Below are 18,216 nucleotides of genomic sequence, written 5' to 3'. Positions count from 1 at the left end.
TCATATATCACTAAAAAGAAGTAGGGATTCTTTAGTACTGATATGTTTTGTCTGTGCATGCAGGCGATATTACATCTCTTGGCGAATATCCAGGTGTCTTCCATGTTTTTATTAAACTCACTGAAAGCCAAGGCTAGCGACAGCACCTTGCCTATGGGTTTTTTGTTTGATCCTGCCACATTCAGTAAAGTTTACTGTTATTGAGAAAACAAACTCGTGTTTATGCAGAGGGCTAAAGACGTTCTAGTACCCGCTTCCCCTTCCAGTGTGTTCCCTCCTTCCTTTTGTCTTTTGTCAGTTGTAAATTGACCAAGGTAAAGTATAAGCAACTTCGTAAGATAACAAAACCATGAGTAAGGACAAACGGTCAAATTTAGACGGGAATCGGGTTGGAGGGTTGCGAGTGGGGGGGTGGTGGCTGTGCGAAAATAAACGCAAACGACTGTCCGTTCTCTCCCTTTCCAAAGTTAGTGTTTTCAGCCAAAAAATCACTTGATTCTACTCTGGTTCTAGTGTTTTTTTTTTTTTTTTAAATCTTTCAACTCTCAAAGTTCAAACTGCATTCTTCAACGGCTAAGGCTGAGCAGCGCACAAGAAGTTGCCGCTGTTTGAGTTTGGTTTCGTTTGCTGTTTGAGTGAATCAATGGTCTTACACGAGCAAGTTTCATCCATAGTTTCGACATAGTTACACCTAGTGCTGCTTATTAATGCTTATTTGCTTGTAGCTCGCTGAAACTGTGCTGAAACCCTTTGCTTCTATTGCATTCAAGTAAAACTGACCATCCGTTAGTATTGCTTGTTTTGACGTAGACTCAGAAACGAGAGACAGCCTTTGTGTTTCTTTTAAGTTTTTTTTTTTTTTTAAATAGCCTGAAAGCTGAAGCTATGCATAAAAGGCGAGATATGCAAAAATCGTAATATACCAACATATTAAAATGCGATTACTTTGATGCTACATGCTGACGTAAAGTTTAGAATTTTTGAAAATACTTCTCGAGGGTACCCGTCGTTTCTGATCGGGGCTGATAAGCACATAAACAATAATATTGTGAAACAAAAAGGCAGTTTGGCGCACTGATATACTACTGTTTTGATCATAACTCGATCTGGTCTCTTCACTTTCGTGAAGCTGGGTTCGCAAACAAAGCCGCTATTCTACTTCAGTTTAACGGGAAGCCGTGATAACATTAAATACTTTTTTTTCTGGAAAGCTTATTAACATTGAAACTTCTCCTTCTGCCATATTTTTGAGGAAATAAAGTATTGTTGGTTCTTTCATTTCCGAAACCCATGAAGTGTTCTTTTGATCGACAGTATCACGTGATTGGCAGCTGTTAACACGACCATCTCGAAGATTTTACGATTGTCGGTTTAGATATCTGCAAAAAATAATAGAGGACAAATCAGCCCGGTTTATCCGGTTCATAGGAAGACTGACAGAAAGCGAACAATCTGAGAGCGAATAATCGTATTTCTCGAAATCTCGGAAAAAAGTGATGTCCACTGAAAGCAATATTCAATTTTGGAAACGTGACTCTCTTTTTTTCAGCGAAAGAAAGTGAAATTTTCACCGTTACCCTTTCACGCAAAATGCATTTCGCTTCCGTTGAGTTTTGGTTGGGTCTTTCCCACATACCCAACGGAAGATGTCATAAATATATGAAAAAAAAAAAAAAGAAAGAAAGAAAGAAAGAAAGAAAATGGTGTTCTGTGGACGAAAAATTACGAAATGTTTGTCTTTTGTTGCCAGAATTTGACACCATAAACATTATGCACTGCCCTAAATCATACTCCGGCAAAATTTGAACGGCTTTTTTGTTTCTTCCGAAAAGGAAGAAATAGAAAAACATGAAGTTGCCGTCGGCAGTTCGAAAGTTGCAGCGAAACAGACGAATTCGTATTTACTTCCGGTTGCCGGTGCGGATGATATCAGCCTTAGAATTTCCTTTTAGTTTTTTGTTTTCTTGGTCCTTTCTTCGAATTTTTCCTCTTGCCGTGGCTCTGGCAAATTAAAAGCTTTAAAAACACGGAAACCAAGCCCATTAGCAAAGTTTTTTCGCTCGATTTCTGACGAAAGAAGAATAATTTTCGTTCCTCATAATTGAAAAGGGAAAGAAAACAGGAAGTACTGGAATGACGTCAGTGACAACTATAGTAACCACCGCTTGAGGTTATAAGAATTTCTCTGTTGACCATTATGTATGCTAATTTATCAGTGGACTTTCCTACACAGCGGTACTGAATATACGCGATACTTTAAACGAAATTCGTCAGTTTTTGTGGGGGTAAGTTACTCGCTTGTATTGCAGCTTTCGGAAGGTATTTAATTTCCGATATTTCAGATGTGACTCGAATGTTTTCTCCTGAAAGCGATCAAGGCTGAACTTGTCTAGGGTCACCTACGATAGCTCATGTTTCCAAATTGGTTGCAGTTCACTAAAATAAGAATCTCTGTTTTTTTATAACATAACTAACGTCAGTAAAATATTTTTTACTATTTGTCGTGAACACGGCGCGGAAAACCCCGAAAAATGTTCGCCAATTCAAAACGCAGTATCTATGAGTCATACAGTTGCTCTAACACTGAATTCTCCCTGCCGTGCAATGACATCACTGTGACATCACGGCCCTCCCAAAATGCAAATTCCCAAGCCACTTTTCTCACTCGAGGTTGTTGCCACAAATAGCACAAGCGTATACACATTGTCACTGCAGCTGTTGTGAAAAGGCGTATTTACTGGTGGGTAAAAATAGATCTTTGAATTTTTATTTCCGTCTACACCGAAGTATAAACAGCCAAAAAACTAGCCGTACGATTTCGAAAGGTTATTGTAGCCACCTTTGGGTTTTCATTGACATTTTAACAAGCATCAAATCGTGTTTTGACTTCGTTGCAACGTACACGAACGTCTGTTTCGCTTGCAGTTTTCCGTAAACCTTGCCATCGCAGTAGCTGCCGCTAGTAACAGTGTTGTTTCTTCGCAGTTTCCGACCCTCATTTGCCACAATTTCTCAATGATTTAGGTAAAGTTCTTGCTTTCTTGTGATAACTCGAAGCACACTCGAACTTCGTCATGTTGAACACAAACCTGTAAATATTTTTACATGCAAAGATTTCATGATTTTTCCCTGCTACCCAAGGACTCGATCGACGAACATCTTTCGTTTTTTCTCGATCGATACGAGCTTGCAGTGCTCGCGAAAATTCCCAGCGAAAATCAGAACAGATCGCTGATGTTATCGTGCAAGGACAAATTTGAAGCAAATTGACAGTAAGTTAAAATGCTGCGTCAGTCTGCCCGATCGCCCAAGAAATGCCGAGTAAAATTCACTGTTGATGACTTCACCTGCAGATTCGTGTTCACAAGAGGTTCAAATAGCGACGAGATGTTTCAGAATCGAGGAAGAAAGAGCAATTTTCTAATGCTCTTTCGAAATAAACGAAATCGCCAATAATGTGTCTAGGCAATGTTGTTCACGCTCCAAACGTTGTGAATTTCGTGCGAAGATTAGCAGATCTATAAGCTTATCTCTTGGTGTCTACCAAGCCTTGAAGATCCCTTAAACATTTTGTTAAATTCACCTATTTTATCACTTATCTTGGTTGCCGCCATCCATGGTGAAATATTTGTGTTGTAGTGGAGTACACGTGAAATGGCGTAGTCGTTGCATACGATCGATCGTCCCAAACAGGCAAAGTCCACTCTCGTCGAGGGCGAAGAACGTCGATCGAATATTCGACGACGTTCGCAAGATGGCAGAATTGGAAGAAGACTTCCGGCCTTGTTTTCAACTTTTGATTTACGAGGACGTTGATTTTCGGTGAGAAATTCACAGTTTTCAGTGACCAAAGGCTGTTCCGTGCTCGGAGCGTAAACCTTCGTGAGGAATGCTTCCCAAGTGAGATCATTCACGCTAAGATCTGCGGCGAAAGTCACTGATCGTAAATGCCATGACATCATTTCACGCAATAAACGATCACTTCGCAAACGAAGGAAGAACTGCTTGTTGTAAGATCATCTTGAAGTCAAATTTGGCGAGGAGAGACGTTCGGAATCTCGCTGTTTTTTTCTACTCGAGAATTGTGAGAATTGTAATCTTGCGAAGACATTGTTGATAACTTAGCATTCCTTCCCTTGACGGTGTCGAGACTGGTAGCTGGTACTTGTTTATGATTTAATGAACTCACTTTGTTGTTTGAATCTGTTCATTTTACAGATCTACAGCGTACGACGCCTCAATCAGACGAAGTTAATTTAAAGCTGGCTGGAAGCCCCCCTACAAAACTAGAAGTTACCGATAGCCCGAAACCAGAGCTCAAAATGGGAAGGAAGAAGATACAGATTTCAAGAATCGGCGACGAAAGAAATCGCCAGGTTAGAAATAAACTCTGTTCTATTCGCGCAAAGCGCTTTTTTTTTTTGCTCCCAGACGCAAATAGCAGATTTGTGGCTTTTTTCGTCCGCGCGGGCGGCTCAGAGATGCTAAATATTGCACACAGAGGTCGAAAATAGAAAGAGTGGTTTGGGGTTAGAATTTCATTATGGCGCGATATTTTTAGCTCGCGTAGGTCAACTGGGTTACCATTAGTGAATGTCGTGTTGTGTTTTATTATTTAACGATTAAGAGAGCCAGGATCGAAGTTTTCTCCGCGTTTGTGCAACGTGCCACGAAGTGTAGCGTAGCATGAAATAACGAATGCGTACCAATAGTTTCATGGCAAATTTCCCAACACCAGTAAAGTCATCAACATCTCGGTAGTAGAATCAACGTAGAAAACTTTCTAACGCACAGTGTGCCTGAACGAAAGAGGGAAATTTTTGAGTTGCGGTTTGATTTTGTCATCGTACTCGACCGATTTTTCGTTCGATAAAATTACTGTGATTTGATCTGAATAAATTTATGGGCAAACGTATCATGCTTAGCCTCGCGTGTTGCAAGATATTTTTGGCCCTTTGTTTGCCTTTTGAATTTCGAGATCATTTTAAACATGCCATTAGCGTTTTATTTCCCAGTAGCGTTTGCTTCCAAAGGTGTTTATTGACAAAGGACGTGCTTGCTGGATCTTGAACGTGTTGTACAATAATACATGTCGTTGAAACAATTGTCTGCTGTTTAAGCAGTTATCTGCAACATAAGATGTTGGCTTTGTCGTGAATAAAACATTCGTGGACTTCCTTGAGGCATGAAACAGATATAAATTTTCATGCACTGGTGATAGGGCCCTCAAACTTCATGTACACTGTTTTCCTAAATTTTTGCTGGCAATATTTGAGCTTCACCTTTTAAATACGTGTCTTTAAGGTGAAATCGATTTGCATAATTTACAATGTACGTCAAACGCCGATATCTTGATCGTGTTCGTACGTAATGTTTTTGCTGTTTCTATGGGTAAAACACAAAGGCAAGCGTGAATTTCTTTGTCTGTAGTTTCGTGGCTGAATGTAAATCGATATCTTTTATCTTAGGCTTTTGTCTCGCACTGTTCTAGAAGGCATTCCTGAAATGGTATTTGTCTGCTTCTCCCGCTGCGAATGAGAGATTCATTCCTCGAATACCGTTTGTCTACGTAAGGTCTCAAAACCGAAACACTTTCTTTTCATTTGCTCTGTTATGGAAAGCTGATTTTCCAGTAGTTCAAGTGAAAATCGTATTTATCTATATATTTACATTCATAAGTTCTGTGGACAAAATACTTTGAAGTAGAAAGGGAAAAGGTTTACTTTGTTTGTTGCCCTTTTTATGTGACATATACATTAAATAATTAGGCCATTAGTCTTTGCGGTGTTTTGTTTGTTTTTTTTTTTCAACTTCACCTACAAGGAGGTTGTAAAGTAACAGTTTTGGTGGGTAGTCTAAATCGGTAAGACAGCAGTGTATTCATCTGCAAATCTTTTAGATCACTATGCCTGGAATCTAGAATTGAAATTTGAGGACTGGCCTAGATTGGTTTACACAAATGGGTGTTTCTTCCATGGCCATTTAGAATATTTGGCATTGTTTTTGATAAAGGCCCGTTCCAATCTGTCAAAATTTGTCAAAGAAAGAGAAAACACAAGAAAAGGACAGGTTTTTCACAATATTCTTATGAAAAATAATGAACTGTTTAAAAGAAAAAAGTGGACAATTGGTTTTTGTTGACCAAAGTAAAATGATATTACTGATTTTGTACTAGCTATATATAAGGACATTTAGCTGTAGAGAGGATTTTTTGTGTTTGAATCCTGTTTACATTTTACACCCTAGGAGAAAAGAGGGTCAAGTATTAGATTTATAGACTAAAGAGGTTTTCCCAGCTAGAATATTCGGATTTGTATTTTGTTTGAAACAAGAGCTTTGCCTGAATACACTGGACTTTTTTGAAGTCGAAAGAGAAAAACAGAACCATTTGGATTAAATCTTTTGATTCTTCATGGATGGGCAGCTTGTTTGCTTTTTCCTTATTTAGTTGTTTTATTAAAACCCGCACATGTGTGATGGCCAAATTATCAGAATGTGACAAGCTAAGTTACTTTAAAAGTTGTCAACTTGCAGTGGCATACCAATCATTGCAGTCTAATAAGGCCCATTGGGACCTGCATAAAATGTATTTTTTTTCTAGAAAAGGATCATGGTAGAGAAGGGTAGAGGAAAAAAAATAATGTTCTTCTCACATACTTGATGTAATTTGTATCTGCCAACGTTTTCTGAGGCAAAGAAGGAGTATTTTTCCTGAGGACTAGACGTTTGAATTTTTCGCAAAGTGCACCATCAAATTCTGTTCTTTTTAGCTCTTCATTTATCTGTGTGACGGTTTCAAATGTCTCTTGAAGGGTTGATCTTTTGTGAAAGCTTCGGTAAAATTTGGAATTATTTATTCAACAGACCCACTTCTAAAAAATATGAATAAGATCGTTTGCCTCCGTTGACTCATGTTCGATATTTTTTACTATAAATGCTTGTAGACCATGCTGAATTACGTGTACCAATTTTTCAAAATGAGGGTAGTTTTCCACACGCTCTATCTCTGAAATGAAGTTGGTGACCCCAATTTTATTTCTATTTCTGACACAAGTAACTCGTTATCTGACTGCCGTAAAACTTTAAAAAAAAAATCTATCGACTGGAAAATTTTCATGTGAATGTCCTTAACTAACACACATGCACAATTTGTTTTCTTTCTCCCTTTTCCAGGTTACTTTTACCAAGCGTAAATTTGGATTAATGAAGAAAGCGTATGAACTGAGCATTCTCTGTGACTGCGAGATTGCTCTGATCATTTTCAACTCTGGTAACAAACTGTTCCAGTATGCCAGCACAGATATGGACAAGATCCTTCTCAAATACACAGAATACAATGAACCACATGAGAGCAGAACAAACACAGATATTGTTGAGGTACAGTAATTGATCATGAGATACAAGTACAATGTGCAATAGAACTTTGACATGTACATTGCTGCAGATAGAAACAAAATTGGAAAAAAAAGTTACAAATGTATTTATGTCCAAATCAATATTGTGCCTTTGTCGTAACAGACTGTGGCTTTGAACATTATGCATTAACAATTGTAGAGCATAATTTTCCACCTTGCAAAATCTTTTCCTTTGTTTCATCCAATAACCCGTCTTTCCTTCAAGTGCACTTTAGTGTAAGAAGTCCCCCATATCCACCTGCAACTTGGTGCTATTTTTATTAACAAATATTTTGTTCTTCTTAAATGTAATTAACAGACGATTTCAAAGAAGGAGAATAAGGCATTGCCTTCCCCTGATGACACAGAAAAGGTAAGTTATACTGCATGTGTGAAATTATTGTTGTTAGAAATCAAAATATATGTTTAAATGGCTTCAATGATTTCAATGTGAAATAAAGCTACACGCTGTCATCTAAACTGCACATTTGTGATGTTTGCAACCTATATTTGCGGGGAAAAAATTGTTATCTATTTTTCAAAGTGAAAATCTTAAGCAACTTCTTTTGTAAAATTTGTTATTTCAGGTTTGTGTGAAGGAGTTTAATTTTATATTAGATGTTGAATTGTGTACCAATTTCTTCAGTAGAGAACAAAATTATTGTTTGTTTACATGCAATTACAAATACATTTCCTTTCTCGATGCCTTGCTAATGGACAATTTATGTCGTTAAAACATTAATTGAACCAAACATACTTTTAATGTAAAGAAAACATTGATTGCAGTGCTTTTGTAGTGCATTTAGCAATGTCAAACAAATCATATATTTAGTCTTACATGTACATTAACATTGCACTCTTGCAAATCAACAACAACAAAAAATCTAGAAAATCTCACTCATTACTTAGAGAATTCAATTGTCTCAAGTAAATGCCTGAAGAAATTAAAGATTTTAAACTAATTTTTCTTTGTTTTTTTTTTTTCCTGCAGCAATTTGTGTTGACTCCAAGAACAGAAGAAAAGTACAACAAAATCAATGATGAATTTGATCAGATGATGAAAAAGAACTTGCTTCAGCCAGTAAGTATACATGACCAATGAAATCACTGTTTCTGCATTTATACTTCTCTTTGGCCTTGAAATGTTGATAATAGGAAGTATCCATTTTAAATCTATTTGGTCATAAAATGATAAAAAGAAAGTTTTGGTCTTGCAATCCCGTGAAGGGTTTCTGCCAAACATTTGCATGTAGCTTGTTAGTCCTCTTTACAGTCCAGCATTCTAGTCTTGTCGTGCAACACAGTATTGCGCTTGAAATGGTTTCAATATTAGTACTTATTTTTCAGCAGCAGTCAACTACCACAGGAGATAATTTTCATCATTTGCCTGTCACTATCCCTGTGTCCTCAAACAATGGATCTGAGGAAAGTTATGGCAGTAGGCCAGGTAGTAGAGAGGCTGTAGGCGTGGGTCCCAGCCTTCCAGTGAGCTCAAGTGCTAGAATCACTGCTGACCACATGAATGGTAGACTGCAAGGAAATGCTGCTGGTATAACAGGTAGGATACTTCATGTACTCATTAGATGAAAACTGCTTACTCAAGTGGAAAGTTTCCACCAGATGACTGTTTTTAATGTGGAAAGCATTCACAACTGTTTCCTGTGGAAACATAGCTGCAATAACATGTTCCGCATGATTGTATTTTCTTTTTTGTAGGGGGGCAGGGGGTGGGGGAATGTTTTTCTGGTAATCATACAATATGTCTCATGGTTAATTTCATAAATTGCTTGTAGTAAACTTTCTGCTGATTGATATGGTTAAAATATTTTGGTTGACTAAAAAAAGAGTTTCAGAATGTATGAGTAAGCAAATTAGAAAGGAAATGTAAACATGTGTAACATCTTACAGTTGACATACATGTACTGGTGTGCAGGTGTATATTCCTGAAACATTTTGACAAATCTTACAAGTTCAACCAAGTGGCCTTCCACTGAAAAAAGTTGCTAGCATTTGACATATACTGACTGACAATTTGGCAGCTTCACCTAGCTATATCTACTTGTAACTTAAACACAACCTTCCTTACTATACTCTTCTTGGCATGAATGATAAAGTTTTGTTATTTTGCGTACTTGTATCACATGTATATTTTGCTGTTTACAGTGTGAATTTAGAATATTCGAGAATGGAAAGCAAAAGTTTGAACTACCTTTTATGCTACTGTATAATGTATACTTAGAATAGAAAAGATGACTCATGATATGGTTGCAGTTTTGTTTCACATTTGTAAAGATCTACTTTAATTATTATCTGGACCACACAAAATGAGAACTGAGGTTGTACCAAATTAATACGCTATGGTTTGAAGATTTTATTGCACTGAACTGTGTATTGCTATGTACGTGGCTGATAAAAGGATTTTGAACAATTGTCATTAAGTTGCAAGTATTGGATAAAGGGTCAGAAAGGGTTAGGGTATAATTAGATGGCAAGCATTAGTTTTGAGTACCAATTTTGAAGTCAACTTGGAATTTTTCCTATCTTGAAAAGGTAGGCATCATTGAATCTATTGTTTTGTTGGAAATGAGAATACATTAAATAAATGCACATAATAATTTTGTAAAATTCAACACACAAGTCTTGTTTGTAGTGATGTATGTTACATTTGTGTTATTAATATTGCACATATAAATAAGTGAAAATAATCATTTACTAGAACTGTAAGCCTGTAAACTTAGTTTCCAGTATAATGTACAATTTAAAACCTGTTTATTTAAATATCAAATTGCATGTTGTAGTTTGTTGGGAAGAAGCCAGAGAAAAAGGTTTATTGCACCAATTATTTTTATTAGTTCCTAAAGTATAAAAATAGTCCATTGGCCTCATTACTGTAATTTTGCTTTGTTTGCAAGTATTAATTACAAGATCTGTATGTTGTCAGTTTCAAGCATGCCTGGTCTCCACTCGTAAAAAAAAAAAAAAAAAAAAAATTGACTAACCATTTTGTTTTTATATTTCAGACCAATTGTACCCCACACCTCCCCAAAGCTGATAAAGGAATGTACTCCCGCTGGTTTCCTTGACAAAATTACTTGTACTTTTTTTGCCAAATTATATTGTACAAATCAATTAAGAATTTAACAATCTCAAAGCACTGGAAATCAAATACATGTAGGAGATTATTGGTGGCAAGCTTTTGCATTTCATTTGGAGTTACCTTTCATTTTGATTGTAAATTTGTTAATGCACGTATCTTTGTAAGTAATTTGTATTGCAGCCAAACAAGGTTGATGTGTAAATTGACATGGATATATTAATTTTTGATCCATCATATTTTCTGACCTTCAGTACTGTACTGCATCACTGGAATTTGCAATTCGCATTTGCAAATCCAATAATTTTTCTGCTTGTGCTTTAAATTTTTTTGTATTGCAAAAATAATGGCAGAATTTCTTAAGCTGATGTCATTGTTTCTGATGGGCATAAAAACACACAAAATTGATTATGATTGTACAGAGAAAATGCCGTGTTCAAATGGGGAATGTGGTGCACGTATTCTTTGTATGAATATGGTTATTTAAATAGTTTTAGATCCTAATTCATATACCTACAGTCATTTTTAACTTTTTAAGTGATAACACTGTCTAACTTTTGACTTAAAAGATGTTTACATTTATTTCATTGTCAGCAGCAACCTGACTATAGGAAGCTTTTTTTTTTTTGCAAAAGAAATTAACTTTTAAAAATGACATCAAATGCAAAATAATAATATTTGTAGCTTGCAACTGAAAAAATTAAAACCTATAAAATATTTTAAAATGTAATTTCTCATGTTTTTTTTTTTATAACCACTAAAACAAACAACATAAATATGATTTGAGAATATAAAACGCAAGAATATAAAACAGATAAAAACAGTAATAAACAATGAATAAATTCACTATTGAATTTTACTCTGAGCTCAATTGGTAGCCTGCATCACTTATAATAAGTAAGAAATATTTAGCAGATGCCAGGGTTGCGACAAATTCAGAGCTCATGACAATGTACCCTACATTACAACTAATAAAGAATTGTTCATGTAACAGATGCTTTTACTGCATAATGACTACATGTCTATTGTGCTCTTAAAAACTTTTGATCATTTTCAAATGTCTTTGTTTTAAAATATCTATTGATGTTCAAACACGGTGTAAACAATGTTGTAAAAGTTTACATTTAAGTACTTCTAATGATTATACTAGGTATACATTTTAATTTGTAAGTTGCTGTTACTGTAAGTAGAGACAAGTGTAATTTATTGAATTGAATAAACCTTGAAATGAACAGTCACTGTTATTTTAAACTTAACCTTGTTTAATTCATTTTGTTATGTGTAAATGTGTCAAATTCAAAGCCTTCAAATAAAACCTTGAAATAAACAGTCACTGCTGTTTTAAACTTAATCTTGTTTTTTAAATTCATTATGTTAGGTGTAAACGTGTCAGAATTAAAGCCTTCAAATTATTATAATAAAAAAAAAATAAACACTTCTAGTTTTTGTGAATCGTAAATAATAACTCACAATAAACAGTAGGTTGCAACAAATAGACGTAGTATGCATGATGTAACAACAAAAACAACTACAGTGGAAATGCTACAAATTTGAAATGGTAAAAATGTAGACCTTGCATATTGCTTCAAAATTGAACACCATTTTTAGGTCCATTGTTACTTCCTGAATGTCCTATAACCAATGCCACATTGTTCTCAGATTACCTTGCTATCCTCAAGAAATAGCTATGTGTTTATATTTTTTTTTCTTGTAAAATTAGATTTGAGCATGTAGATTTGAGCAACAAGCATGCATGAAATTCGATCTGATTCTGTCCATAAGGAAACGAGGACTAGCACTCTATCTTTTCCTTGAATCTCTCCATATCTCTTATCGTCTGTCGTCATTATTGTTCAGTGTTTTTGAGAGGGAATGCATTTTAAATCAAGAAGACACCCTATGCGACATTGTAGTGAAGAAGAATAGGCGATGATAGTTAAAAAGACAAAATTTTCCCAACATACAGTACATGAGCTTTTAGTTTACAAAAGGTGGTTCAAATTTTTCAGTCTGTTGATGGATTACATTTAGTTTTATGTTTAAAAAGAACAGTGCTTTTCATGTTTTCAAGTTTTCCAAGCGTTCTTTTCTTCACGGGACATTCCTACAATAATGTTCTATACTGACATAAATGGACATAATATATCTCAATCAAAGATGAACAGTGCATTGTACACTTTCTGACAGCTTGTGTGGCATGACAGAAATGTAACACCAGATTCCACCTCTACACACTTCAATTTGCTGCAGCCTTTTCTTGCATTTTTGTATTGCAGACAACCTTTTTAATAATCTTGTATTTTGTCAAGCAATAATAGATGGTTGGCTACCTTTTTGCCAGCCAATTCTGATCATATAATGATTCATTCGGCAGGTTTATATTGTTCTGTTTGTACATACTCCCATGCAATCAGTTGTGTGTGACAAATTGCACAATTCTAACCTCCCAAATGAATCATCACGTGGTCTGAATTGGGTGGAAGGATGTGGGCACGTCAGCCAAATCAGTCTATTCTTTATGTGCTTTTCCAGTTCCCCTTAACTGGTGGGAGTTGGAAAGTAAAGTAGAATACAGTTTTTGCTGTACATTAGATAGCCATGGAAGGTAACATTGTACTCAAAATGGAGAGCGTTTTTCCTTTCTCCAGGCAATACACAAAACATGTCTGATCTTGTTGCTGCAGCTGAATATAACAGAAGAAGTGTAACTCCTGGATCAGCTCAGGGAAATGAAGGCTCATTTGCCACACCCTCTGGTGGTGGACGGAATTCTGTGTCTCCACACCCACAAGCTGCCACTCCTCCACCCAGCCTCAACAGGCCATTGTTAAAGATTAACATTCCTAACAGAGGTTCCACAGCAGGACAGATGGTAAGTTTTTACATGTAGAAGAATCTGTTTGTCTTGATATTTCTGTTAGCAGGTGTTAGGCAACTATGGTGGATGTGGCTTCCTCTGTTAAGAGATACAGTGTACATTTGTCATAATTTAACTTCATTTACTTTGACCATGGTACATAATGCTCAATGAGAACAATGTTTGTCAATCAGTCCTGTAATGGAAGCTTCCCTGCCAAATATTTTATTTTCAATGCAGCAAAACCTTGTTCATAGACAGGTATTGATAAGTAGTATGAATCCTGTTTCCCTTTTATGTATGTTAATTTTGTTCCGTGTTCTTTACATTGCAGCCTAATCGTCATGGCATAACTGGAGCCTCAGGACATGAAAATCCGCCTCTGTCTACCCCTGTGATTTCTCTGAATAACTTACCTTTGCAGACACCGGGTGAGAACCCCAGCCTATCCACACCCATATTCTCCATTGCCACGCCCAATCTTGCAGGGGCACCGCCATCATTCTCCTCTTCTCTGCCTTCTGGGTTTCCAGCTGATTTTGCTCTAGATAACCCAGAGTCCCTGGCCCAGAAATTGGCACAGTATCCAGCTGCTGCTGCTCTGCCGCTGATACAGCAACAGGCAATACTACAGCAACAACTCAGTAACATGCATGGATTGTTACAGGCAGGGTAAGATGCTGTCTATCCTTTCATGAGTGTCTACACTGGAACAACTTAATTTCCTATATCGTAGAATTCCCACTCCCTAGCTCCTCTAAAGATGATGAGCTTCTCAAATCTCAGGTCTGCAAACTATCCATAATAAGCCACCCCGAAGTTAAGTTCCTGTTCTTATGTTTTTTCTTGTGGCTTTTAACCTCCTTCTGCAGAGCTTCTGCATTTTATGCTGCTACAACATGATCAGAAACTTAAGTAATAACAAAGTCATTATGTTATTCTTACGTAGGCCTTGAACTTTTGAGATGTGAAATTATTCCATAATCACAATGTAAGAGCAGTCAATTCTGGAAGTACAGAAATACATGTACTCCCCATAACAAGCTCTCCAAATATAAACATAGCCAGAGGCCATTTGAGCATGCACAAGCCTACATTTAGTTCCTGTTTTGGAATTGTAATATATATAAGCAATTAATATACTAAATGTAAATTTGCTCTTTGTTGAAGGAATGTAGCCAATTTACTGGGCAATCGTCTTACTGTTCCCAACTCCGCCAATGGTCCAGGCATGTCAACTATGAATATCAAGGCAGAGCCAGCAGATAGAGATACATCTTCACCAAATTCTCGCTCATCCATATCTCCCACTTCACCGTACCAAGTCCAGCGGCGAATCGCACCTAACAGAGATGACCGTGATATGGACAAAGACGGAGCCCCAAAGCGTCCACGCTTGGATGGCTCCATTGCTACAGCCAATGGGTGGCGTTAAGAAGCATCAGGCTTAAGATTTTATATTAATAGATGATTTTAGGTTAATTTGTGTTTTTGACTAAGAGAGGTACATGTAATATCATTAATTCTGTGATGCTGGCATCATGTTTATACCAAGGCTGTTATGAATGTTGTTAAAAATTTGTAGGTTGATTAACGTCCAAACTTCCCTTCTCTGTTTTGGAACAAGTTCCAGTGAACAGGGCGTGATGGTCACTCGCAAAACGCCGGGATAAAAAGTGTAATTCCCCCAAGAAGAATTATAAAGAATTTATAAGATTATCGCTTCTGGCATTGTAATGTGAAGCGTTAACTGTTAACTGTCTGTTGTGAACAGCTGTTGAACTGACTGTGCTGGCCAAATTGTTTAGCTATTGGCACAACTCCAATTTTGTATGGAATTGTGGGTTGAATGCATAAGGAACAACTAACTCTGTGTTTTGGGTTAGTGTCTCTCTTTTGGTGCTCGTTATCTGTGGTAAACTAGTCCCAGTGGGTCCACTTAATACTATATTTATCAACTGCTACTTGTTGGAACAAAAATGGGTTTTCTCTAAGGCAAAAAAGCATTACTGCAAGTTTAACTCAGTGTTAGAATCTCAGTGCTTAGAATCACTATTTTTTTTTTAAACTTCCAAGGCTCGGCTTTGGTATTTATTACAGTTGCTTGCACGTTGCTGTGCCTTGCAGTAGGTCAGTGCTTGACTGGTAAAGGTACTTTCATTGTCGCTGTTTGCTGTGAGAATTCGTCAATGACAGTTCAGGGTAGGACATTTTGCTTTGTTTTTTATATCCCTTTTGCTATAGCAGCCTTGGAATGCATGCATTGCATTGTTTTCTTATTTGCGATTCCATCTTTTCTTGTAAATATTACTCAAGACGTATATCAAATAGAAAGCTAATAGACCATTTTGCAGGCCTGTGAAATGTAACCGAGCCTCTGCCTGGAATCGAGGTTTGGGTTGACTAGCCTCGGTTCTGTTCAGAGGCGTGACCACTAAACACAGACCTGTAAAATGGGCCCAAAATTACGAGATAATTGAAACGACAACGGCGTTGCTTAAGACGGCACGAAACAATTAAATTAACTTCCATTATGACTACAGTGTAGTTTTGTATTTTCGTTTAAACGATTAGCTTGCTCGTGGCAATTTTACAATTTAAAAACTTAAGGATTTTATGTCAGATATTTTCACTTTTATTATATTATGCACAAGAGTTGTGTTTGTTAAGGGAGTTAATTTTCAGTCAATGGCTCGCGGTTATTATAAACATGAAGCATTGTCGTGCATTTTTTCCCACGAGTCGGGTTTTCTTGTACTAGATATACAGTATAGCTCGTTGTATAACGTTTGACATATTCCATAGTATGTAATTATGTAAAGTAATATAGAGATGTAGAACTCTTTAAGAGTGCAGTCAAAAGGTGATTTATGTATACTCGATATTACGTTTTTTCAGTATCCATGAGATGGCATTGAATTTTATTGTCTCGCAACTGATTGTTGAAAAATTCATCACTGTTAGATCTCGTTTGGAGAGTTAAGTTTGTATGGTTTCTTTGGTATCAATGTTGTTTATCATTTTTTCTTTTTTTCTTTCTTTTTTTGCCTAGTGATTATTTTCTTAGTCGTTGATAACAAACTTCGACATTTAGATTTTCTATTTCATTCAATTTTGATATTTAAGTACTTTAAGTTTTGTTTTGGCAAAATTAGGTTGATAAGAATTTTTCTACAGTGTGATGTTTTTTTCTCAGTCTTCTGCGGATACTATTGATACGATACTGTACATTTTGTTCAATTCAAGCCGGTAGAGTATTTTGGTAACTTTTGATTTACAAACTGTGACTTACAGATACAATGTAGTGGATGTAAGTGGATAGAAGTTATCGCTATTTGTATTGCATACCATTTCACTACTAAAAGTCTATCGGGCGCCTTAAACAGAAGTGGGCAGGACCCCCATCTAGCGCCTGGATTTGTTTATCTATATTTGCTTAAGATATATTACAATTTTTGATACCGTGCTTGACGCAGAAATAGTAAACGAATATTACACTGCGCCAGATTGTACAAAGCATTAGTAGTAATCACGTTCTACAGAAAGAACCCGAAATATGATTTGCAACTTTGCTTTCAGCAAATCAAATAGCTTTTTTCTGTCCGATTCCTGGCTTTGGTTTCGACGAGCATTGAAAACTTATACTTACTGTTTGAACGCTAGAGAGATAAGTGGTTGCTATGTGAAACGTAAAGATTTTGTAGTCGTAAATTTGTTCTTTTTGTAAAATTTATAATTTTAGTTCTGCATACGTTCCTGAAAATAAAGTATTAGAACGACAGGGAAAGTGTTTGTCTGTTAATTTATTCAGTGTCAAAAACCCCCAATAGAAAGCTGCCCAGTGAAACGAAAGTTAAACCCTGTAACCAGATGCAGCGAAGGACCGACGGCTGGGAAATTTCGTTGCTGGGCTGAGGAGGGCAAGAAAGGAGAAGACTCAATTGAATGATAACATAACTCAAATTACTTTATGTTTGCAAGGCGCGCGTGTGTGCGCGCGTGTTTTTTTTTGGGGGGGGGGGCGGGGTTGGGTGGGGAGGGGGCGTGAAGGTAAAGAGAAGTCAAGGCCCACTAAGGTGTGCTGCAAACTTTGTTGAAAACTGAAGCATTATCCTCCAGGTCGACGCAAGGACCTCACCCAGAGTTGAGTACAAGTTGCTACGCAGTAATTATAGTTGGCCACCACGCCTCCCAAAAAAGAATGAGGACCATGGACCTAGCGTTTCTGTCCGTGGCAAAAACAATGGTGTCCATGTCGTTAAACAAATCATGATTAACGATTTATCGACGAGTGTTTTATCCTGAGATTCTTTGCCAAGTTCTTTAATTTTATAACGTTCATTAGACCCTGAATTCTGAACATTTCAAATTGACGGTTTCACAGAGATCATAGCAGTTTTTCATTTCAGTCTATTAGTATACTACAAGTCTTTGGCCCAAACCTTAATTTATGTGGTTGAGTGCGAAAATCAGAGAACGATTTACGTCTAAGTGGAGTTTCCTCCGATCCAATTCCAGGCTCCTCTTGAGATATATAAGAAATGAGCGCCGTTAGGGAGACTTAGGAATCTTGTCATTGAAAAAGCTGTGTCTACAAGCCCTTATAGCGAGATCGCTCATATAAGTTCAATGCGTCGCCACTGAGTGGCAAAAGGCAAAATAATACGTTAAAAATTTATTCCTAAACTCAAGAAAATTACATTGCGCTAGCCTGAAACGCAGACGCTCTTTGCGCTCATCACGCAATCTTCCTTCCCTTCAGTAGACGTTCTTGAGGGAAGAAGATTGCGTGACGAGCCCAAAGAGCGTCTGTGTGCGTGTCTGCATGCATGTAGTTAGAATTCAATGAAGCAAGCCACCACAAATTCTCT

The 18,216-nt window shown here is 36.8% G+C and overlaps 1 protein-coding gene across 8 annotated transcripts in view; it reads left to right on the top strand.

Moving 5' to 3' along the window:
* Nucleotides 1–17,132, top strand: part of LOC145460981 (myocyte-specific enhancer factor 2C-like) — a 32,877-nt gene extending 15,745 nt beyond the window's left edge. For 3 of the 8 annotated variants that reach the window (XM_081445620.1, XM_081445622.1, XM_081445618.1), the window contains 8 exons: nucleotides 4,219–4,376; nucleotides 7,174–7,377; nucleotides 7,714–7,767; nucleotides 8,386–8,475; nucleotides 8,742–8,952; nucleotides 13,137–13,360; nucleotides 13,680–14,017; nucleotides 14,516–17,132. In XM_081445620.1, the coding sequence (XP_081301746.1) occupies nucleotides 4,323–4,376; nucleotides 7,174–7,377; nucleotides 7,714–7,767; nucleotides 8,386–8,475; nucleotides 8,742–8,952; nucleotides 13,137–13,360; nucleotides 13,680–14,017; nucleotides 14,516–14,780 (1,440 nt within the window). In that variant the 5' untranslated portion in view covers nucleotides 4,219–4,322 and the 3' untranslated portion in view covers nucleotides 14,781–17,132. The other 5 variants (XM_081445621.1, XM_081445623.1, XM_081445624.1 and 2 more) reach the window with 5 other exon arrangements.
* Nucleotides 17,133–18,216: the final 1,084 nt, after the last annotated feature.

This window comes from Orbicella franksi, chromosome 1 (genome assembly GCF_964199315.1).
Source record: "Orbicella franksi chromosome 1, jaOrbFran1.1, whole genome shotgun sequence".
Lineage (NCBI taxonomy): Eukaryota > Metazoa > Cnidaria > Anthozoa > Scleractinia > Merulinidae > Orbicella > Orbicella franksi.
Note: the sequence above shows the minus strand (reverse complement) of the source record. Positions and strands in the feature narration are given on the sequence as shown.